General features: G+C 41.9%; 1 protein-coding gene across 2 annotated transcripts in view; it reads left to right on the top strand.

Annotated features, from left to right (window-relative positions):
- Positions 1-24,624, top strand: part of SLC26A7 (solute carrier family 26 member 7) — a 147,810-nt gene that overhangs the window by 103,414 nt on the left and 19,772 nt on the right. For both annotated transcript variants that reach the window (XM_074986957.1, XM_074986956.1), the window contains 4 exons: positions 1,872-1,978; positions 5,344-5,410; positions 18,368-18,505; positions 22,628-22,676. In XM_074986957.1, the coding sequence (XP_074843058.1) occupies positions 1,872-1,978; positions 5,344-5,410; positions 18,368-18,505; positions 22,628-22,676 (361 nt within the window). The remainder of the gene's footprint in view (positions 1-1,871; positions 1,979-5,343; positions 5,411-18,367; positions 18,506-22,627; positions 22,677-24,624) is intronic.

The raw sequence follows: 24,624 nt of genomic DNA, 5'->3' as shown, positions 1-24,624 counted from the left end.
AGCCTGGAGTTTAGCCTGCTCCACAGGCCTTCCTTTTTGGTGCTGATTAACTCTTGCACCTGCTGGAACTCCTCCATTCCGTGCAGTGTCTGCAGGTATCAACCTAGCCCACCTATTAATTCCCACTGCTTTCCTTGACCTTAAATAGGCAGCAGGTAACCAGTCCAGGTGCCCTGGGAGTCTGCTCCCTTTATCAAAGGAACCAGTAAGACATGACAACAATGTATTACAAGTTTTGCAAACTAGTGAAACAGATCTTTAAAAGAGATGTTATCAATCTGCCAGCTCAATGCATGCTGTAGCAAACTGCTATAGTAATTGTGACATGAGCAATGTAATACGTGCTGTACTTCGTAACAGAGCAGAGCTGTTGGACTTACTTCAAGTGTGAAAGCAAAGCCAGTCCCAGAGTGCAAATCTTCAGCTTTGGCCTCTACTTCTGAGGGTGTAGAATTCTTTGTTGACATTACTGTGCCTGTGTAAATACATAGGTGCACTCGAGCAATTTTTACACTTGCGTGCACACAAATGAATAAATGATGATGCAAATTCTAACACTTGAGTCGTGGCTTGTGTGCGTAAGTAACTGACAGGATAGTCTGGCTCCTTTTAGAAATACCAGTGTAGGAGGTTTTCAAGTGTGTTTATATCTGTGTACACTTGAGTTGCGCATATCTCGGCTTAATGTGACTCTGAGTGGTGGGGAGCTGGCATCTGGCACCAGTTCCCTGCCACTCAGAAGCGTGGGGAAACTGACCAGCACTGCTGCACTTGTCAGTTTCCCAGATCCTGTCAGGAGTGGCAGCCCAGAGTCAGGCTCTCAGTTTCCACCACTGAGGGGAGTTGGGAAACTGATGAGGGCAGTTTCCCTGGTCAGATCCCTGGCTCCGCAAGTGAAGGGGAGCTGGGAGCCAGGCTGCCACCCAGTCCCCAGCTCTCCTCCACTCGCTGGAGCCAGGAAACTGATCAAGACTGGTGACCTCATCAGTTTCCTGGCTCTCCTGAGTTGTGTGGGAAATTTGACTTACATGGGGGTTGCGTTCTCGCAACCCCCATGTAATTTGGGTGTCTACTGTATCTTTGTCTGCATGTGGTCACTTGGAGGTTACTAAAAGATGGGGCAGAAAAAAATTGGCTTTAATAAGTAATGTGTTCAGTGTCTCTCTGAGCCTGGTGTTAGAAACTCCCATATTGCAATTGATGAGAATGTTTTGTCAAAAGTTTTACAAATGACCTTCAATTATTAGGAGCAATCATGATTTTGTCTGTTAGGGATGGTGCTTTGTCCTGCCAAGAGGGCAGGGGACTGGAATTGATGACCTCCCAAGGTCCCTTCCAGTTTATGAGATGTGTATGTGATGTGCCTCCTATTGATTGATAAAGCAGGATAGGATAAGTGTGTTTATAGTTCCTTTCCTACTTCACTAGGAAATACAAACCCTAATTTGTACTGCAGGTGGCATTGCATATAAGGCAGCAGGTTTTTTAAATGTGTGTACTAACCTGCCAACTCGAATATGTACTGTAATGAAATGTGTAGTGAGCTGGTTAATGAAGTTGCATTCAGCCTGAATAACATTGCGACTGTAGCAACACATGCCACTCGAAGAGCTCCAGAAACAGATTTCCGTGACCACTAAACTTGTTAACAGTGTCAGATCACGTGTGTTCTCTGAGGACAGAGGTACAATTGTCATGGATAATTCAATCTTCTTCACTTGCCAGTTCAGATATGTCTGGTTGCTATCTCTAGTTATTCTAATAAGCCTCTATGGGGGGAACCCACTGCCTGCACTTCAAGCATATTTATTCAATTATGCAGTTCTGTGGACATGTTAAACTAATCATCTCTTTTCTTTCCTTCCCTGAAGAGCATCTGGATTAGTACCTATGTATTTACAGTATGTTTTGCTGCTAACGTGGGATTGTTGTATGGAGTTGTCTGCACTATAGTTATAGTGATCTTCCGCTTCCAAAGGTGAGACATCATTTGTTCTTGAAACGTTCTAGAAGCAAATCATTGTGATATATATTACTACACATTCAATATAGGTACACAGTACACTGGGTTGAATAATGAAATCTCATATTTTATAATTAATAGAAAGTTGTAAAATAGGTACTGCTAAAATACATGATTTTCATAATGTCCTAACTACTAAGTGCAATAGTTTTGAAATGTACTTCAAGAGGCATCTTAATTCTTTTATATAAATGAATTTACACTTATAAATAAAAAGAAAACCAGTCAAACTGATGCATTTATCAGACATTAAAAATTCAAAAACAGTTTCATAATAAGATATTTTATGATTTTTTAAATAATTATAAATCTGTAGGACTCAGAAACCAAAGGCAGGGTAAGAGCAATAAAAAGAGCAATACAAATTTCCTCTCATTAGAACCTTTTTTTGCTCAGTGAAATGTTAGTCATTATTAACCTCTAGACACTGTACTGAAAGAGAAGCCAGCTGACATTTTGCACATTTTAAACAGTAGTAATAAAAACCAATAGGAAAGCCATTACAATATTTAAAGAAAAGTAACCACACACTGACAATTCTGTGTACAAGTTCTGAAAAGCAGTGCAAAAGCTACAAATAGTGCATATTAATAGGTATTGTTTAGGTAGTACAATTAAGTAGCTTTGCTTAGGTTTTGAATAAGGGAAAATATTCCGTGAACGCAAGTGACCTTCTTAGTGCTGGTAAGCCAATGATCTTGAAAGTTACCTGCCCCTCTGGTTGGGTACCTGCACTGATGCAGGACTTCACTGAAGTTAACTGCAATATGTAAAGCACATTGATACTAATGGGGCTCTCACAGGACGTAGTGGTCTGTCTTTACGGAAGGACTTGCATGATGTGGACCACAGTGAAAATCAGTTAAAATGATCAGTGATTATAACAACAGTAAATGACTCCTGGTTCAATTCATCAGTGTGGTTTTGTTTGAGATCCATTGATGGGCAGCACTGTGTAAGAAGTAGACGTTGCTTATCAATGAACAAAATGTCCATGTTTGGGAAGTCCCGTCAATAAGGGAAAAGCTGAATTCTGGTTTCAGTTGCATGTGACGGTGTTTGGGTGTCCACAGGGGTAATAGGTGAGTGATTTGGCCCAACACTTGGCCACAAGTCTGAACCAACACCAAATTAAGTAAATTGGAGTCTTGCTATTGACCTCAGCTGGCTTTGACTCAGGTTCAATGTTGTCATCATAGTAACAAGGATGATGAAAGGCATAAAATCCTTAAAATGTTACTACAAAACTGAGCAAATGCATGGCATGCCATCCATTAGGGGTGTTGGGGGGCAGTGCATAATGACTGTTAGAGGGATGAGTGGGAACACTGATCCAAGCGATAACAGTGCTGTAGAGACTACACTGAGGAAGATGCAGAGTGCCAAGCTGCTGTTCAGATGGATGCCTCCAGAGCGTTGGTGGGAGCATGATTTTATATATCAAAATAAATTAACTTCTGCGGAATGTGTAGAAAGAGAACATGCCGCACAACAGAGAGCAGTCAACTTTTCCAAGTCTCATTCTGTCTCCTCTCTGGTTGCTCCTGGTTTCCATGGGTTGAGACAGCTATTGAAATGTTCGTATTTTGTCACACAAGGGTGTCTCAGTTTTGTAGAAGCAAGCGAATGCCATGTGGAATATCATGAACTTTTAAAAGCTACATTTCTGTAGTAACTTTAATTTTCCAGGCCAATATCTTTATGTCTTGTCGTGTTTTGCAGAAGAATGTAGGGTAACTAAATCCAGTGGTGAGTAGTGAGGCATCTTTTGTTTCTTTTCAAGAAGGGGGACACACATTATATACCCTGGTGAGGTCTATATCTACAGTGTGAGCTAGAGTGGTGAGCTTTTCCTGGGGACTTACTTATACATGCCTTCAGTAAACAGGCCTCTAGCTCTCAGAGTAAGCAAAACTTACAGGAGTGTCTCTCACTGTGTTTGTACAGCACCTAGCACAACAAAGCCCAAATTCTGATCGAGGCTTTTGAGTGATGCGGTACAAATAATAAATACAGTTACAGGTGCTGACTTTGTGATTTGCCAGGGGTTGCTCCACCCCAAGCCTTGACTCCACGATACCACCTCCCTCCAAAACCACATCCTCCCACCTCTTCCTGCCCCCCCACCTCTTTCCCCTTCCCTGGGGGATGACTAGTGCATGCCTATACCACGATGGCATGAGCTAAAGGGGAGGTCACAAGTTCCCTCATCAACTCCTCCCATGCCCAGCCCAGGGCCACCGCACTCTCCCCACCCTACATTACTTGCAAGGGAGCGACTCTGTCCTACCGTGACCTTGGCCCCCATGCTGGCTCATTCTGCCACTTTCCTTGGTGGGAGGGAGCCAGTTCTAATGCTCTGCAGCCCAGCAGCTGCCTGAGAGAGCCTGGCTGAAGAGGTGGCTTCTGCTGCCTGCCGGGGCTTGGCTACTAGGGACCAGGCGTGAGTGAGCTGGAAACACACCAGGGAAAGAAGGTCTCCAGGCCCAGGTGGGGAGCAGAAGCCACCACCCCAGCCAGGATCTCTCAAGCAGCCACCAGCATACTACACTGCAGGTCAGTGCCTGAGCAGCTGGAAGGAGCTGTTCCCATCCTGTCTGCTCCTGGCTCTGCCACCACTTCCATTCTCTGGCATCTGGAGCACTCGTCTCTGTGCCCCCCAATGCGTTGCTGCAATCGCACGCTGCCCTTGCTGTGCCTCCTTCTGCCCTGTTCTGCCCTCTCCCCTGTTTCTTCCTTCCCCCATCCCCACTTCCCTTCAGTGCCTCATGCATGCCGCTGAACAGCTGATCTGCGGTGGCCAGGAGGCACTGGAGGAGAGAGGGAGGAGGAGCCTGCCAGTGGGTGCTGACCACCCACTAATTTTTTTCCATGGGTTCTGCGTGCCTGGATCATGCAAGGAGTCAGCACCTATGAATAGGTTATCGGGGCATAACAGGAGTAGCTTTAACGTAACTGAAGATTAATCTTTGCAAAACCTATTTTTCATATTTTAAATTGAAAAATAAAGTTACAGAATTTTCAAAGTAGCATATTATGACAACTTTTCGGAATTTAAAGAGGCTACAGAATCAACCTAAGCCTTCCTCGCTGTCTTGCATTTGTACACTTGAAGGATATTTTCTCCCAATAACGTCCTGTCCAATTTTGTAGTGTGAATTCAATATGAAATGTGCTGGAAACATGCACATATGTATAAAAAAATTCTGTTGTGAGAACACTGCAGCTGCCTGTGCTATAGTTTGTATGTACTTCTACCTAACCATATCCAAGATTACTGCTGATGTGCTTCACAACTTTTCTCCATGTGTTGACTGCAGAGCAAGGACACTGAGTTTGAAAACTATGAAAGAAGTGGAATGTAAATTCAAAACAGAGGCTGACTGCGTAAGTATACTCTTCCTCTGCTCTTCAGTCCTTTATTAATCTGTACCCTTTTTTCTCCCATGGTTTGTTACAAAAAGTACACTCCAAAAGCTACAATTACATGATGATTTCTAAGAATCAGTGCCAATATGAGGCAGGGAGATGTTGTGCTTTGGATTTCTTCATAGGTTTCTTTCAGTTATGTGTGCAGAATGCAAAGTTTATATAAACATTAAGGGTTCTCATCAATGGTTGTCTTTGGTTCCAGGGACATGAAATTCTGTGAATTTCAGTTTATGGAAGTTCATCTTCATAAGTCAGCATTTGCCTCTCATGAAAGAGGCTTCCTGAGTCCCACAAGTTTTGGGGGATCTAACAGTTACCAGTGGTTTTCAAATAGCTACTGCTTGCCTCTTCCCCTGTTTATAATAGCAACCATTTCAAGCCTGGGGGTGCAACTGCATGCCCTGCAACCTTAGTTCCAGCACATATAGGTAGCGCCCTACCAAAATCACAGCCAGGAAAAAATGCATCACAGAGGCTGTGTCTACACCTGCCCTCCCTTTTGGAGGGGTTGGGTAAATCCGCAGGATCAAAATTGCAGATGAGGGGGGGATTTAAATATCCTATGCCTCATTTGCATATTCCCACGAGATGCAGCCTTTAAAGTGGGGTCATTTCGAAAGTGAAAGTGCAGTATAGAGGCCAGCACTTAGAAAGGAAACCCTGACTTTGACATTCCCTTATTCTTCAAACAAATTTGGAATAAGGGAATTTCAAAGTCAGGGTTTCCTTTCGAAATGCTGGGGTCTACACGGTACTTTCACTTTTGAAATGACTCCACTTCAAAGGCTGCATCTTGTGGGAATATGCAACTAAGGCATGGGATATTTAATTCCCCCCCTCATCTGCAATTTCATTCCCATAGATTTACATACCCCCTCCAAAAGGGAGAGTGTGTAGACATGGCCAGAATGTGGAATCTGGTCTCCTAACGTGGAATATGGTCTTTTGTACACTTTTACCCTGTGCTATACATATTTCAGAGGGGAGACCAGTGTTTCTCAAATTGGGCATCATGACCCAAAAGAGAGTTACAGGGGTCACAGTATTGCCTCCCTTACTTCTGTACTGCCTGCAGAGCTGGGCAGCCAGAGACCAGCGAGTGTTGGCCGCATACCCAGCTGTGAAGGCAGCATCCTTCCAGCAACAGAACACAAGTCAATATTGTACAACAACATCATCCTTCTGTGCTGCTGCTACTAGCAGCTCTGTCATCAGAGCTGAGCTTCCAGCCAGCACCTGTTGCTCTCCAGCTGCCCCACTCTGAAGGCAGCGCCACCTGCAGTGGCACAGAAGTAAGTACTGCAACCCCTCCATACTAATATTGTGACCCCCTCCTGACCCTCCTAGATCTCCTCTTTGAGTGAAATTTCAGATTTAAATAGCTGAAATCATGATACTTATGATTTTTAAAATCCTGTGGCCGTAAAAATGGACCGTGAATTTCATAGGGCCCTACCTATGGGAGCAGTGACTTGCCCACAATCAAACTGCACACCATTGTCTGTGAGAAAAACAGAAGCCAGCTCTCCTGATTCCTAGTCCAATGCTCTATCTGGTAAACCATTCTCTCTCTCAACACAGTGCTTCCCCCAAGAATCCACCCATCCATTCACTCTTCTTCATAGTTCAGTTATCAACATGCCTGCCAGTTATTACCTCATTCTTGAAATACTCCCATCCAAATAATTCATTTTTTTTGACATCTGCGTCATGTCTTGAATCTGGGTTATCTTAGACTCAAATGTTGAGAGTTTGCCCAAGAGAATTTACTGTTTGGCATCCTGGGACATTCTGAGCGACAATGCTGAAAACAATACTGAGAAGGGGAATATTCTAAAATACTAATTAAAAACAAGGTTTTGATGCCTGTTCCAGTTGTTGATTATTAGATCAAATTTTGGTGTGTGTGTATATATATATATATATATATATATACACACACACATATATGTAAAACGTTAAAGTTTCTTAGAGTTACATGACCCAAAATTAGACCTATATTTCTTTCTCTTGCCAAATATTTTTTAAAAATTCCTTATATTGCTTTCCTGTATGCATCTGCTGTAGCTCTCTCTGTTCCTAAATCACCAAGAAAAATCAGTGCCTGAGAAGCTACAGTAATAAGCCGGCATATGCACAGAATGGAGGGAATAAAGCTTCATCAAGGAAGCATATTTCTCAAGAGTTTATTACAGAAAACAAAGAGGAAGAACATTTTCAAGATTAAGAAAAGTGCCTTGGCACTTGCCTTTTAACTTAATTTAGAACTGCTGGGTTGCAGTTGTTTATAGTGACTTTTTAAATGAGTTGAATGCTGCAGTTGTCCAGATTCCCTTTGAAAATGTAAATTTACAGACAAATATGAAAATATGAAAATTCAATCATCTGTCATACTATCAAGGTGCTACGAATTTATAAGGGTTATTCTATCAATAAATGAACAGATATTATGGAAAAGATTGAGAGAAATGCCGCTTAATGAAGTGTGACAAATCACAGATACTATAAGATCAGACTCTTGCCAAAACATATGTAGTGCATATTAATAATACATATAGGAGCTATGGAAGTCCTTAGGAAACTAGTGAACTGGCTGCTTCAGTTTTCTTTCCTCCTTGAGAAGGATACACTATAAAGGAGTTCAGTTTTTCTCAGAATGATAAAGATCATATTTGGAAATAAATCTGGAATGTAGCTAGAATTAAACCAGATCTGAATTTGTCACAGTTCCCATCAACCACTTTCTGAGGAAAAGTTAAATCTTGATGGATACTCCTGGTTGGTAGCTCTTGGACTGGGAGGGTTTTAGCTGTAATGAAATGCTAAAGTGTATTATAATACTCAGCCAGTAGGTGGTGCTGTCTGTCATGGACCTTATTTGAGTTAACCTCAGCCGTCCTGGGGAAAGCATTAAAGGATCTTATGTAAGAAACATCCTTGGTTTATCTCCCTGAGAAAGAAGTTCTGCAGTCAGTTCTTATCTGATACAGAAACCTGACATGCTAGTGACAGCCAGACAACCTACTGGGTACGAGCAATACATGATATGGTGTTATTTTAATTCCAAAGAGAACAAAAACAGGAGGAAAATAGCAACAAAGGTTTCCTCAGAAGGAAGAAAGTTTGCAGGATCAATCTCATCAACATACCACTCTTCAATGCCTAATAACACTTCAGTTTTGCTAGCTCTACTGAATCTAGGAATTGGAAATGTCATTTTGCAATATTTTGCATTGCAAGCAGACTTCACAAGAAAACTAGAGACATTCATGTATGCTTTTTAATGTACGCTATCAAGAAGCAAGCAGACCAAATTTTAATCTTCAATCTTTACAGAAAAATATGACAAAGGTGACTGTGAAAGAGTTCTAACTATCTTTGATACATAGTTTATACCACAGAGAAGTGGGACTTATGAAAGACCATGTTTTCACCAGAGAATTCAAAACCTCCCAGGGGACATGTTGAATGTTTTATAAGAGCACTCTATGTATTGGCTAAAAATTCTGATTCAGGGATGGCAAAACATGGAAATAGCAGAGAGAGGCTGATTATTGTGTTCACAGATAAGAATCTTTCATGGCAGCTGAAGTTTAAAACTGACGTAGCCCCTAGACCAAGCTATACAGATAAAGCTGTCGGAAGTAGTCAAACAACAGAACAAAACTTGACAAATCTGAAAAAAGTGAATTAGCTCAAAGTTTCATCATGGCTGGCTGTTTGAAGTGTTCAAGGGACACAAAGCAGATGAGGTGGGTAAGGTGATATATTTTCACTGGACCAGAAGGTTTGAGAGGCTTGCTGGGCTCCTAGGGAAGGTGGGTGGGGGACCTGGCTTTGAACTCCTAGAAGTGGCGAGGCCTTGAGTAGCAGGGGCAGGGATGGGGCAGCCAGCAATCAGCACTGCCTGGAATGCCCCATGCTTCACCCACCCCTCACAGCCTTCTGGATTGTCCTGCACAGCGCTCCAATGGAGACTTACAGGGCCAGGCCTCTGGCTGCTGCTGCAGTAGCAGTGGTGGGACCCAGGAGCCCTGGTCCATTTTCAATTGCTGGGCCCTGGGGCAACTGCCCCTTTTGTCCCATTGAACCACTACTGAGTGAGACAAGCTTTTGAGTTTACACATATGTATCTCTTCTTCAGGTCAAATCAGAGACACTAAGATGGTCTCAAAACACTACTTTGTAGTATGTGGACAATTGAGTCAAGTTGTAATTCCAAACAAAATCAGAAGAGAAACCCTAAACCTCCTCCTTGAAGGACATCAAGGATCAACTGAATTCCTTGGTGGTTCAGCCCGCTAGCTGAATATCAGCAACAACATAAAGAATAAAGTATTTGCATGTGAACACTGCAGAACTAACAGACCAACACAACACAAAGAACCTTTAATAACACCATCTGTGCCAAACAGGCCTTGGGAGAGGCTAGCTGAATTCCGAGGACATCCTTTCTTCGCCATGGTGGACTGTCTTTCCATGTATATAGAAGTAATATAGTTGAAAGACATGGCAGGTTGCAATGCTATTGAAAACCTGAAGTGCAGTTTTGCTCATGTTGTTATTCCTGAACAGCTAGTGATGGACATCAGTCCACAATTCACTGCAGCAGAATTTAAGTCATTCCAAGTTTAATATGATTTTGATCATATTATTAGCAATCCACAAAATCCAAAAGTGAATGGAGAGGCACAGAGAACTGTTCAGACACCCAAGCAAATCCTATGGAAGGAAGATCCATTCCTTACTCTTCTGAGTTACTAATCAGCATTTATCCTATGGCCCCTTTTCATTTCGAGAGATGGTGATTAGCAGGGGCAGTGAGCATCTACGGGCAGTGTTTGAGTCCGCATCTTCTCACATGGATTATCCATACAATATTGGATTTGCACGGTCGATTGCAATAACTATGTCAGTCTATTTCTGAATTCTTGAATCTGAGAGTTTTCCTTCTAAGATGAAGTTCTTTTGTGTGGCGTGCACATATGGTATCAAAGGATGATGTGCCCTGTTGTAGCAATCATTGCCAGGTATTTCAATCTGATGATGTAGATTCCCAGGGTTTTGGATCAATGTTGAACTTTTTCATGGCTTTTTTGCACATATCCTTGAATCTTAGGTTTGGTCTTCCTCTTGTTCTCAACCCACATGGTTTTTCACCAAAGAGTATTTCTTTGGGAAGATATTTGTCACCCATTCTTCTGACATGACCAAGCCAACATGGTCTTCTGCTGTTGAGGATTGCTATGAAGCTGGGTATGCCAGATCTTGACAAGACATCTGCATTTGAAACATTGTCTTGCCAGTTGATATTCATAATTTTGCAGAGGCAGCGAAGATGGAAGCTGTTCAGTTTTTGCTCCTGGTTCGAGTAGGTGGTCCATGCCTCAGAACCATATAGCAGGATACTCAATACACATGCCCGGTTGATTAGTATCTTTGTTTTCACTGTCATCTTACGATTGTTCCATGCTCATTTTGTAAATCTGCCAAAAATAGTAGCTGCCTTCTTGATTCTGATGTTCAGTTCTTCATCCATGGATAGCTTTGTGGTGACAGTAAATCCAAGGTAACAAAATTGTTGAACTACCTCTAATGGGATGTTATCCAGAATGACATTGGGTCACTGAGGTATACCTTGAGTGAATACAACAGTTTTCTTCAGGCTAATGAGAAGGCAAAATAACTTGCAGGCTCTGGACAGAGAATCCATCAGTGACTGTAGCATGTCTTCATTATGAGTGACAAGATCTGCACCATCTGTGAAGAGGAGTTCCCTAATGAGGACTTTCTTGACCTTAGCTTTGGCCTTGAGTCTTGCCAAGTTGTAGACAGAGACATCTAATCTTGTGTGGAGAAATACATCACTGTGTGAGTTTTGAAATGCGCAATTTAGTAGAACTGAGAAGAATATGCCGAAGAGGGTAGGGGCAAGAACACACCCTTGTTTGAATCCACTGTTCACTGCAACCGGTTCCATTCTAGACCCATTATATTGCACTGTTGCTTTCATGTTTTCGTGAAAGGATGTTATAAGTTTGAGTAGGGTCGGTTGGCAGCCAAGTTGGCAGTCTTGGTTAATACTCTTTATAGTCCTGATCTACTAACTGTGTCAAAAGCCTTTGTTAAGTCCACAAATGCTATGAATAACAGCTTTCCTTGTTCTCTGGATTTTTTCTGTAGTTGTTGAACAAAGAAAATCAGGTCCATTGTTGGTCTGCCAGCCCTTCACACATTGTGTTTCTGGATAGACTCGTTCTGAGAGTTTTTGCAGGTGTTTAAGAATGACCCAGGCAAATACTTTTCCTGTGAAGCTCAGTAAAGAGATGACTCTGTAGTTGTTGCAGTCACCCTTGTCACCTTTTTTTTTATAGACAGCGATGATGTTTGCATCCTTCATGTTATATGGGACATCTCCCACACTCCCAACATTTTAGGAGTAAGTCATAGAGAAAGGGGATGAGCACAGCCTTGTTTGCCTTTAGGACTTCAGCTGGGATTCTGTCATTTCCTGCACTTTTCCACTGGAGAGAGCATTAAGAGCTTGAGAAAGTTCCTCCTCGGTAGGCTCTGCATCTAGCTCTGACATTTCTGGAAATGTTGGGATGAGGTTGTCAAGTTCAGGTTGTATTGTATGCTCATAGAAATAAAGACTTGATCAACATCAGTAGCAGCTAAAATGATGGAGTCCAAATTAGCTGTTACCACTGAAAGGAAAGATCTTGAAGCCACTGTGGATAGTTCTCTGCAAACATCCATTTTCCTATGGAGGTCAAAAAATCAAACAGAAGGTTGTGAATGATTAAGAAAGGGGTACAAAACAAGGCAGAAAATATCTTATTGCCTCTTTATAAATCCATGGTACATCCACATCTTGAATACTGTGTGCATCTCAAAAAGAGATAATATATTTGAAAGTGGTTCAGAAAAGGGCAATAAAAATTATTAGGGATATGAAATGGTTGCCATATGAGGAGCGAATAGTAAGACTGAGACACTTCTGCTTGAAAAAGAGACGGCTAAGGAGAGATATGATACAGGATCTATAAAATCGTGATTTGTGTGGAGAAAGTAAATAAGGCAAATTTATTTACAGAAACAAGGGGTCACCAAATAAAATTTATAGACAGTAGATTTACAACAAACAGAAGCAAGTATTTCTTCATACAACTCATGGCCAACCAGTGGCACTCCCTTTCCAAAGGATGTTACAAAGGCCAACATTTTAATAGGATAAAAAAAAAACCTAAGTAAGTTCATAGCAGGTAGCCATTGATGGACCTAATAGCCAAGATATGCAGGGGTGGTGTCCCTTAGCCTCTGTTTGTCAGGGAGGTGAATGTGCAACAGAGGACTGATCACTTAAAGATTACCTGTTCTGTTTCATTCCCTCTGGGGCACCTGGCGTTATCTTCTGTTGCAAGACAGATTACTGGGCTAGACAGACCTTTGGTCTGACCCATTGTGGCCATTTTTATGTTCTTAAGAAGATAACTCAGTATTACTGTTCTGATTTTGGAAAAGAGCCAGTCTCCATACTCCATGAAGAGCGTGGTATGGCATTCCTCAGTATGAGAGCTGCTAAGTCTAGACTCTGGTGACTGTATTTGTGTCTGTATTTGTGTCAGTTTCACCTGCAGTAAAGAAAAAGAGTTTATCTCCAATATCATATGCAAATGAGAATGACAGACTTGGAGAGGTCAGTGAAAGCCATCAGCATCTGCCATTTGTCCCTCCAAAAGAACAATCAACAGAGCTAACTCTGTAGATGGTGAACGTGGAACAAGAAGAAGACAACTCCAGGATTCCATACCAACCGCAGCCAAACACTGCAAGTAATGGACAGCTAGATGACCAAGCTGTGATGCATTTGGCTTGTGCAACTGGATAACCACCATGAATCGGAGATTAAAAGACTAATCCCTACTGAACTTCAAACTAGCATTGATAGTGTACATTTTACAAATGGTAGGAATGCAGAACTTAAAGGGACACATGTAGGGGAATACTAAACTGTTACATTCTGTTCTGCCTTTAAGTGGTGCTATCTACAACATACTTTCATCTTCAATAGTCACAGAGAGGTAGCTGTGTTAGTCTGTATCTTCACAAAACAAACAAAGCAGTCCTGTGGCACTTTAAAGACACAAAATAATTTGTTAGATGATGAGGTTTTGTGGGACAGACCCACTTCTTCAGATCTGGAAAATTCTAAGAAAAGTAAACTGACACAACAAGAATTTAACAGGAAGATATTAAAAAATTGAATGAAAACTGATGAATTACTTCCAGCCTTAATTACCAATGAGAACATTGGAGCCTCCACCTTTATTTCAGGGGAAGATTGTTCTGATTCACATTGCTGTACAGGGATTCCGAGATCATAGTATCCTAACCCATCAGCTTCTTGCCCAAATATAAGCCCAGGGAATCTACCAGACATCATAGGCAGGAGACTTTTATTATAACTGGGATCTTTTCTGTTATTGCCATCCATTACTGGACATATGGGGCTACTGTAGCAACCAACTTCATCAGATGCCTAAGAGAAATTAAAAGTCCCCTCCAGTACTGTACTTAGTGTTGACTTCTACAAACCATCATATGGCACAGCACACATCAGCATTGTGCAGCTTAGTACCCAACACTTCTCCATTACCAAAAGATACACAAGAGAAACTCAAATGTCTTTACAGAGGAGAACTCACCTCCCTCTGGAAGGGTCTCTTTCTTTCCAGATGGGAGGTGACAAGAACATCACTGCCTTCCTATGCAAAAGATTTCAAGATCATGCAGGAATTCATGAAAAGGCTGACAGACTCCTTAGAAATCCAATTAGAAGAGGTACAAGAATGCAGACATTCCCAACTATACACCCCAAACAATCTGGATGGAAAGGTAGTTCTGCTTCTGAATGAGACATTTTCCACACATACCCTGTGGCAAACACCTGGCACAATTCCACTAACCTGCATGCAGGCAGATAAGAAAGACTACATCCCACCCAAAGGAACAGAGTACTTATTCTCCAACCCAAATCACAGTTTTCTTGTGGCACAGATTACCAATGAGAGGAACCATTACATTCAGTCTAGGCCTTGTTCATTAGATAAGGAATCTGAACTCTTGGACTTGATGAGCGCCTCGCAGTTTCACATTGCCAACTCTTGATGGAAAAATGAGATTTCAATACCTATTTCTAGTTTTTGTGTTTTATTCAGCATGTTAAACAAGACTAGAAAGATCAATTTCAGTCTAGTGTCATGGAAAGACATTCTGTCACAAAAAGCCCTCCAACAGTTTCAATGGGTGCTGTTGAAGCTCCTTCCAAGTCCATGGCCATGAGAGCATTTGGGCTCCAGTCATATGGAGAGCATTCTGGCTCCAGTCCTCAGAACTTCCAAGAGTAGTTTATAGCATGGTACAAGACTTCCTGTTTGAAGAATCAAAGGTCTTTAGTAAGTGTACAGACTCCTCTGTCAAAAGAGTTGAAGATTCAAGGGCACTGTTTTTATTACTAGGAATTTAGGTGCTTGCAATGAGAAGACAAATATCGAGACCATTTTGGTAACATTGGCACACTTTTCTTAAGCCTCAAAGAGCCCATTAGGAGATGAAGCAGACCATAGAAATTGAACCTGCCCACTCCTACTTCTATCCAATCACCCCTCCTTTGCTCTAGGGTTTCAAGTATTACACTCCACTAGATCACCAGTTTGCGATTACCCTCCCTTTGGAAACTGATTATATTACTACTTAACTGCCTGTGAATACTTCCAGTCTGTTCTTCCTTTCCACACTCACCCTACTCTATCCTTCTTCAGGAGCTCCTCTCACAAGGAACTCTTAAAACAAGACATCGATTATCTCCTTCTGGGAGCTATAGAACTGATGCCAACAGAGTTCATTGGAAGAGGGTTCTATTTCACTTATTTCATGACTCCCCAGAAGGGAGAAGGATGGAGACCAATCCTTAATCTCAGGAACCTGAACAACTGTGTCCTAGCGCAACACTTCAGAATTGTGACACTAGCCATCGTAATTCCATCTTTAGATCCAGGAGGTTGGTTCATTTCCCTCACTCTACTGGATGCCTCTTCCATGTAGCCATCCACTGATCACACAAGCATTTCTTAAGATGTGTGGTAGGGACAGATCACTGTCTATATCAAGGTCTTTCTCTTGTACTATCCATGTCCCCAAGGTGTTCACAAAGTTTTTCTCGGTGGTAGCTGCCATCTAAGGCAGTAGGGAATGTGGATTTTTCCCATATCTGGTGACTGGCTTATTTGGGGCCTGTATCATGGGTCCACAATATTGGTGCTGCCCCCTTTGCTTAAGTGCAGTCTCTCGGAGGAATCCCTTCAGTATGCCAGACCTTAAGTGGTCTCACCATTTTCTCCAGGGTAAGCCACATGACCTCACAATCTCCCGAGACTGAACCTTTGGGGTTCCAGCCCTCCTGCTTAACAGTTTGAACTCTACAAAACAGATCAAAAGCAATCCTGTAGCACCTTAAAAGCTAACAACATTATTTATTAGGTGATGAGCTTTCATGCGGGACAGACTTACTTCCTCAGATCCAGAGAATAACTGATAACTGAGAAAGCAATGAGGGGTCCCATGGCACTTTATAGACTAACAGAAATGTATGAGCATAAGCTTTCGTGGGCAAAGACCCACTTCGTGGGCAAAGACCTGTATCTGACGAAGTGGGTCTTTGCCCATGAAAGCTTATGCTCATACATTTCTGTTAGGCTATAAAGTGCCACAGGACCCCTCGTTGCTTTTGCAGATCCAGACTAACACGGCTACCCCTCTGTTACTTGATAACTGAGAGAAGAACTCATAGAAAAAAATTAAAGGAAAAAAAAAACTTAATGAATCAGCCAGATGGGGGGAGGGAAGAGGGGTGGAGAGAAATAAAAAACCTCTGCCAGTGTCTATTAAGTGGGACGCCTGCTATCACTGTGAATATCAAAGGTGGGGAAATTGTCCTTATAATGCATAAGATAATTGAGATCTTTGTTGAGTCTGTGGTGATAGATGTCAAACTTAAATGAATTCCACTTCTGATGTCTCTCTCTGTAATCTGGAGTTAAAATCTCTTTATTTTAAAACACACAATGGTGCGTCCTGCCAAGCTGAAATACTCACTTAGCGGTTTGTGTAGTCAGATTCCTAATGCCTGATTTATATCTGTTCGTTCTTCGCTGAAGTGATTGTCCAGTTTGTCCAATGCACATGGCAGAGAGGCATTGCTGATACACAATGGCATATATCACATTAGTGGAAGTGCAGGAATATGAGTCCCTGATTGTGTGACTGATGTGGCTAGGTCCAGTGATGATGTCTCTAGTGTAAATATTTGGACAGAGTTGGCAAAGGGGTTTGTTGCAAGGAAAGGTTCCAGGATTAGTATTTCTGTGGTGTGGCATGTGGTTATTAGTGAGTATTTTCCTGAGGTTGGGTGGCTGTCAGTGGGAAAAAACAGGCCTGTCACCTAGGACCTGTGAGAGTGAAGCATCCAGTATAGGTTGTAGTCAGTCAATAATGTGCTGGAGGGATTTAAGTTGAGGGCTATAGGTGATTACAAGTGGTGTTCTGTTGTTAACCTTCTTAGGCCTATCTAGAAGTAACTGGCTTCTGCATATTCATCTGGCCCTGTCAATCTGTTTATTTACTTCTCCTGGTGGGTTATTACATTTTATGAATGCCTGAAGCTGAAGCTTTTTGTCTCTGTCAGTAGGATTGGAGCAGGTGTGTTTGTATGTTAGGGCTTGACTATAAATAATGGATCATGTGATGTGTCCTGGACAGAAGCTAGAGGCAAGTAAGTAAGAGTAGTGGTCTGTGTGTTTCCGGTACAGAATGGTGTTGATTTGACCATCAGTGTTGTTGTACCAAATGGATCTCTTGTGTAGAATGGTCAAGGCTGAGATTGATGGTGGGGTGCAAGTTGTTGAAATCCCTGTGGAATTCTTCAAGGGCCTGTTTACCATGGGTCCAAATGATAAAGGTATCATCAATGTAGTCTAACTAAAGGAGGTGAGATAGTCCACTCTGTTCAGTGAGTCCAACTGAGATAGATTCGTGGAAGAGACTCGTACACTCTTCAGGGATTATTGCAGCTCACCAAGCATGTACTGTGACACTAACACCGTTGTCAAAATAGTAGGGTTCACTAGCTGGAACCCAGCATAGGGAGTCCTTAAGCTAGTAAACGATGATAAAAGCATTGATCATTCTAGTTAGCTCAGAGCCCAGCCAATCTGTAAAGAACCTCATTGTTTAAATTCTATCTCCTAGTCTGATCTCCTTGATCAGATCCCAGGTGAAAGTCCCTCACTCCTTCCAGCAGGCAGGTCTTGTCTCCCACCCAAGATCTTCCCAGTCTTTGTTTTCAATATGGGAAATACAGTTCAGTTTTCCTGGTATACGGTAGGGAAACCTACCTCCCTGTCAGCTTTTGGTTGCTGGATTGTAAGTGTACTGTTTTTGGGTTTTGTATTGTTTCCTAGGATTCTCCACTGATATGGGGTCAGCCTCTGGTTGAGGATGATATTGGGAAGATCAGAAATGGCTTCTGCAGTTCATAGATGATTCAGACTTGCTTCAGAGTACCTCAGTTTTAACTTCACAAAAAGCTCAATCATTTTATCACATGGGTAGAAATTCTACAGGTGACCCTTAGTAAATGATCTGACTTGTTTGTGTCCTCACCTTTAAATACTCTTAATTTTACTTATAGTTCCTCCTCAGTTTTCTGATCACATTAGTAATCTGTTAAAGCACCATGGCAATTCTGAATTTCCTCACAAGGTTATTGTTTGGCATTACTTAGATTTCTTTAAGAAATTTCCCTTTTTTAAATCTTAAGGAAGTAAGTCTCTTGTTTATTTCATCCCAAAGGAACATTTACAATGGGTGAAGATTGTTTCTGTGAACAACCCGCTAGTTTTTCTGAATGCCAAGAATTTCCATCATGACTTAATAAGAATAATCCAGAAGGATAGTGCAAGCACCCAGCCATGTGATGATATAAACAAGGTAGGTTACATTGCATATATTAGTAATAATGACAACAATGATATTGACCTGCATTTGTCTTGTGCTTTCCTTCAGAAGATATCACAGCACTTGATTAGATAATACAGTAGAAAAATCAGATTATACCACAAATTAGTTCTTTACCATGGAATAAAATTCAGGTCCAAGCTTCAAGAGATTAAATATATTTATTATTTCCTGTTATAATTTTGAAAGAATATCTCTATATTTGTCTGTGTGAGTCAGTGAAAGATGCTAATGAACCAATCCAAAGCCCATGGGATGCCTTCCATTAACTTTAATGAACTCTGAATCAGGATTTAAATGCCTCCTTTTCAAAAGAAACCTCTTCGGCTGTACTGCTGCGGGTTCTCAATATCTCTGGCAAATGAACTTTGTTTCCAGTTCTCCTCTCATGCTGCTATAAATCAGAAGCAGCTCAGGTGGAATCAGTGGAATGTTAGGGTGATGAAACTGTTCAGAATCCAGCTCTAAAGTAATTGTTCTGTTTCATTTTCTGCAGCGTTGGCATTTTGGGGGAAAATAAATGGAATATTTTTTTTAAAAAAGCCTGTAACTATGGCTCTTAGGAGTGTCATCACAGGTCTCCTACTATGGTAAACTCTTTCATATTTGGCATTCTATCATCTAAAACTCCTAAATAACTGGCATTTTAATCATAAGTAAATTTAATTATATTTTCCATAAGTACAATCCAGTCAAATTAAATATACATAAATACAACAAATCTTGTCTGCCACTCGATAACAAGTAGTATATCTTCATTTCACCCTCCTATTTGTGAGTCTGTTGATGGGTGATCAGCTTGAAACAGGAGCTGCAGATCTTATCGCAGAAGCAGCAGGTGTTGGTAGCTGCTGGAGAGGCCTGGAGCAGTTTTTGACGCTCTTGGTCTCTGCCTCTCCTCATTTGCACTGTGGCAGTACCTCTCAAACTTCATCATCCCCTCATGAATTGCAGTTCTTGGGCAAGGTTCTTTGAAGTGTGAACACCAATGTTGCACTTGCAAACTCTTGCATAAGGCTTGGTTTTGTTCATGACATTTTTCTTGCAGTTGCTGGGTGAAGATCATGTCCCCTGTTCCTCAGAATGGACAGAAGCCACACTGGTATTCTGGGAGAATTTTTTTCTGAGAGTGGCAGGAGTCTATTTGCAAGGATTCGAGATAAGAGTGTCCTTGCTGTCGCCAGAAGGGAGATGCCATGATAGTTTCCACAGTCTCACTTGTCACCCTTCTTGAAGAGACTGAGGATCAGTGTGTCTTTGAAATCTCGTGGCATCAGCTCCCTACCCCAGATCTTGAGAATCAGGAGGTGCATTTATGTATGGAGCCCTGGCCTGCCTTCTTTAAAGACTTCAGTGGGGATTCCATCTAGAAAGGTTGCATTATTGCACTTCATCGCTTTGACGGCAGTGTGGACCTCAGTCATGGTAGGAAGTGTTGCAAGATCATGTGTAGGCCATTGTTGAGGGATTTCGTCAAGGGATTCTAGGCCCACAGTGGAAGTGCGGTTCAAGAGTTCAGTATAGTAATTCTTCCAGCAAGAAGCAATAGATTCATTGTCTTTCAAGAGTTGGGCACCATCCTTTAATCTCAGGGGGCTGATTCTATGGTTTCTTGGTCCATAAACAGCTTTGGTAGCATTGAAGAAACGTCTTATCATTGATGTCTGCAAGATGCTGGAGTTCTCATTCCTTCTTAGTCCACAACTGGTTTTTCAGAGTCCCTTGTTTTCCAGTTGGGCATTCACATGTGCAGTTGATGTCACTTTGCCAGTCCCTAAAGGCTATCCTTTTTGCCTCAATGAGGCATTCAGTTTTCACATCATTCTCATCAAACCAGTCCTGATGCTTCCTGGACTGGTAGCCAGTGGTTTTTCCACCAGCTCCAATGATGGCATTTTTCAATTAACACCAGTGTGCTTCCACATCTTCAGGGTGTAGCATTGGCGGCTTCCTTTGGAGAGCTACCTGGAAGTCACCTCATCTGATGGGGTCCTTCAATCTTTCTACATTTATCTTTCATCAGATCTTTTTCCTCTGAGTTCTCCATTTGGTGAAAACCCTAATCATGACTGCGGACTGAATAAGGCAGTGATCAGTCCAGAAGTCATGAGCACTAGTCATTGTGTGTGTGAGAAGGACATCACGCCAATCCCAAGCATGGACAATGACATAGTCTATGAGGTGCCAGTGCTTCACCTGAGGATACTGCCATGAAGTCTTACGTTTGCTATTCCAGTGGAAGAGGGTGTTTGTGGTGACAGGCTTGAGTTCCACGCACTCTGAAGGAGGAGCACTCTGTTGGGCTTGCTGTTACCCGCTCCTTCTTTCCCAGTGGTTGCCTGCCAGAGGTCCGCATCTCTTCCAGCTCTGGCACTGAAATCCCCCAAGAGGTTAATCTTGTCTTCTTTGGGCAGGTCTTTCAGGAGTGCGCCCAGTTGTGCGCAGAACTTCTCCCTCACGTCAGCTTCAGCATCTAGAGTTGGTGCATAAGCACTGATGAGAGTTGCCTGTTGGCTTTTGGGAAGCCTCAAGTGGAGAGTCATGAGATGCTCATTGATGCTGACGGGGACTTCAGATAGGATCTGTGTCAGCTCCTTTTTGATGGCAAATCCTTCTCCATGCATTCATTTTTCTCCCTTTGGGGTTCCTCTCCAGAAAAATGTGTATCCTCCGCTGCCTTCTTCTCTCAGCTGTCCTTCTTCTGGTCTACACATTTCTATCAGGGCATACATATCGACGTTGAATTGTAGCAGCTAGCAGGCAATAATTGCTGTGTGTCTTTCGGGTCACTCGGTGTCTGGATTGTCCATGAGAGTCCAAATATCCCATGTTCCAAAGTTTACTGTTTGATTTTGACCACATAGTGGTTATCCAGTCATGGGGGTTGTGTGGACTTTTTTTTAGGGCATCTTTTCTAGTCCCCTCCCCATGCAGGGTCAGCTGAGAAGATCCTAAATAGGGCTGCTCAGAAAATACAGTGTAAGTTTACAGTGTACAATAGTACTGTTGTTGGTAAATAAAGTATTCTGCATACATTTTTGTTTGTTTCTTAATATTTAATCTTGTTTTTCTTTAGTGTTATGCATTGTTAGGGTTAACTCTCTATTATCCAGAATCTTTGAATATCCAGCAACCTTCCAGTCCCAGGACTGCGGGATATGAGAGAGTTTACTGTATTCCAATCTATCACTCACACCTATTCCATTTTAAGGGGAATGGGAGAATTCTACTGATTTTCATGCTTTTTCTTTCACTCCTTGGAAGGTGCTGTGAAATTATAGTTAGGGGAGCCATATAGAGAAAAATGGGTTTGTTTTGAGTCTGACATTAGTTTAAAAGTTCCTTTGTGTGGGGATTTAGTCCTTTCTCTGTACTAGAATGAGCTTAACATTGGAACTAATTGAATTTTTTATACCTTTTTGTAGAAAACTGGCCTTTTTTCCAAACAAAATGTTTTTAAAAAAATTATCAACCTGATTGATTTTTTCCATTATCTGTGATTTTTTCTGTGATATTTTTACCGAAACATTTATTATAAATGTTATATATTTTATTATCAAAAGCATTATCTCCAGGTTTTGTTGATACAGAACTTTTTAGTAAATAAAGCACATTCGTGTTAAATGAAGAATTTAGAAAATGGTTTTGGTAAGAATTTAAAATATTGCCAATAATTTTTCAGAAAATGGGTCCATTTTGACCCCAGGTAAAATGGAAACAACTTTGAAATATTGAAATTTTTCAAAAAATCATTTTCCTATCTTTTGGTCAGCTGTGCTTAACATCATTTGAAGAGTCATTAAATAATGCATCTGGTTGGTAGTTGGCTCACATTCAGGTTGGAGTTTGGCTTCGAAGGTGAAAATCAACTGCGATAGTAAACAGGCTGAGATAATTGGCAAATGCTTGCTTCCTTTATTTCAGAGATATGATGATCCACAATATTAGTTACAGAAAGACCATATTGATATTTTCTTCTGAACTCTTAGTTCTGTTTATCAATAAGGAAACTGACAAAGGAGGCATAAGACCCATTACTTTTCTCCTCCCCCTTACATGCACCAGTACTTATATTGTTCATCACTTTTGTTTCAGTGTGAGCAGAACACATTGCTCAATCAAGTATTCAATGGAAATTGTCATGGTGAGTTTATCATTTAAGATACTAGTTGAAAGCAAGGTGGGCATTCAAGAGTATTGGATGGTTCCAGATTTTCCTATTTATTTGTAAACAAATTTTCATGTTCTAGACTAGGGGTGAGCAAATGTTTTATGTTGGGCCCCACTTTTCGTCCCTGCAATTAGCAGCGCCCCCAACTTGTCTGGTGTAATCCAAACTGATGGACATTTTGGTGATCTTCATATGAGAAAACCTTTTTTGCACGTGTAAGAAAATAAGTATGTAGAATATAAAAAGTAATTATTCACCATTTAAATGTGAATACACACACATAAAAACAGTAACACATTTCAACATTCTTAAAGAGAAGGATGAGCCTGAGACCCAGCAGCCAACTGTGTTGTGCTCTCCTTGCGAACTTTCACACAGACCTGAGGGGTCCCACCCAGCACTTTGCTCATCCCTGCCCTAGACAGACACCAAGCAGAAACATCAAGTCCAGCCCCATATAATGTGGCAGAACCAAATAAATACAGACCAGCAGTTCTTGAACTGTGGGTCAGGACCCCAAAGGGGGTCAGGACCTAGTTTTAGTGGAATCTGCAGGGCCAGGTTAGATTTCCTGGGGCCAAAACTGAAGCCCAAGCCTCACTGCCCAGGAATGAAGTTGTTACCTTCAGGCTTTATTCCTGGGTGGGGAGCTCAGGTTATAGGCCCCTGTTTGGGAATCAAAGCCATGGGTTGACCCCTTGGGCTTTGCATTTTGGCCTTCCTGCACAGGGCAGTGGGGATTTGACTATGGCTCTCTCACCTAGGGCAGCTGTGTTTGGGCCATTGCAGGCTTCATTCCCTGCCTTCTAGTATAGTGTAGTAATTTTTATTGCCAGAAGGGTCATGGTGCAATGAAGTTTGAGAACCCCTAATCTAGACTATTCCTGGCAGGCGTTAGTCCAACTTGTTTTTAAGAGCTTCCAATGATGGGGATTCCACAATCTCCCTTGGAAGACTATTTCAGAGTTTGACTACCTTTACAGTTAGAATCCTAATACCCAGCCCTAAATCTCTCTTACTGTAGGTTAAGTCCACTACTTCTTGTCCTCCCTTCAGTGGGTAGGGAGGATAATTGATAACCATCCTCTTCAAAACAGCCTTTAACACATTAGAAGACTGTTGTAAGGTTCCTCTTGATCTTCTTTTCTCAAAACTAAGTGTGCTCATTTTTTAACCCTTCCTCAGAGGTCAGGTTTTCTAAACCCTCTTTTATTGTTGTTGTACTCTGGACTCTTTCTAGTTTGTCCCCATCTTTCCTGAAATGTGGTGATGAAAACTGGACGCTGCTCAAACTGGGGCCTCACCAGAGCCAAGCAGAGTAGGACATGTACCTCCTGTGTCTTTCATATAACACTCCTGTTAATATACCCCAGAATCATATTAAAGTTTTTTGCAGCTGCAGCCTATTGATGACTTGCATTCAGTTTGTGGTCCGCTATAACTCCCGGATCCTTTTCAGCTGCTGAACCACATAGCCAGTTATTCCCCATTTTGTAGTTGTGTATTTGATTTTTTCTGTCATAAGAGACATTGGCTACATCTACACTAGCCTCAAACTTTGAAATGGCCATGCAAATAGCCATTTCGAAGTTTACTAATAAAGCGCTGAAATGCATATTCAGCGCCTTATTAGCATGCAGGCGGCCACTGCACTTTGAAATTGATGCGGCTTGCCGCCGCGTGGCTTGTCCCGACGGGGCTTCTTTTCGAAAGGACCCCGCCTACTTTGAAGTCCCCTTATTCCCATCTGCTCATAGGAATACGGGGACTTCGAAGTAGGTGGGGTCCTTTTGAAAAGGAGCCCCTACAGGACGAGCTGCGCGGCGGCGAGCCGCATCAATTTTGAAGCACCGCGGCTGCCTGCATGCTAATGAGGTGCTGAATATGCATTTCAGCGCTTCATTAGTAAACTTCGAAATGG

The sequence above is a fragment of the Carettochelys insculpta genome, chromosome 2, assembly GCF_033958435.1.
Source record: "Carettochelys insculpta isolate YL-2023 chromosome 2, ASM3395843v1, whole genome shotgun sequence".
Lineage (NCBI taxonomy): Eukaryota > Metazoa > Chordata > Testudines > Carettochelyidae > Carettochelys > Carettochelys insculpta.
Note: the sequence above shows the minus strand (reverse complement) of the source record. Positions and strands in the feature narration are given on the sequence as shown.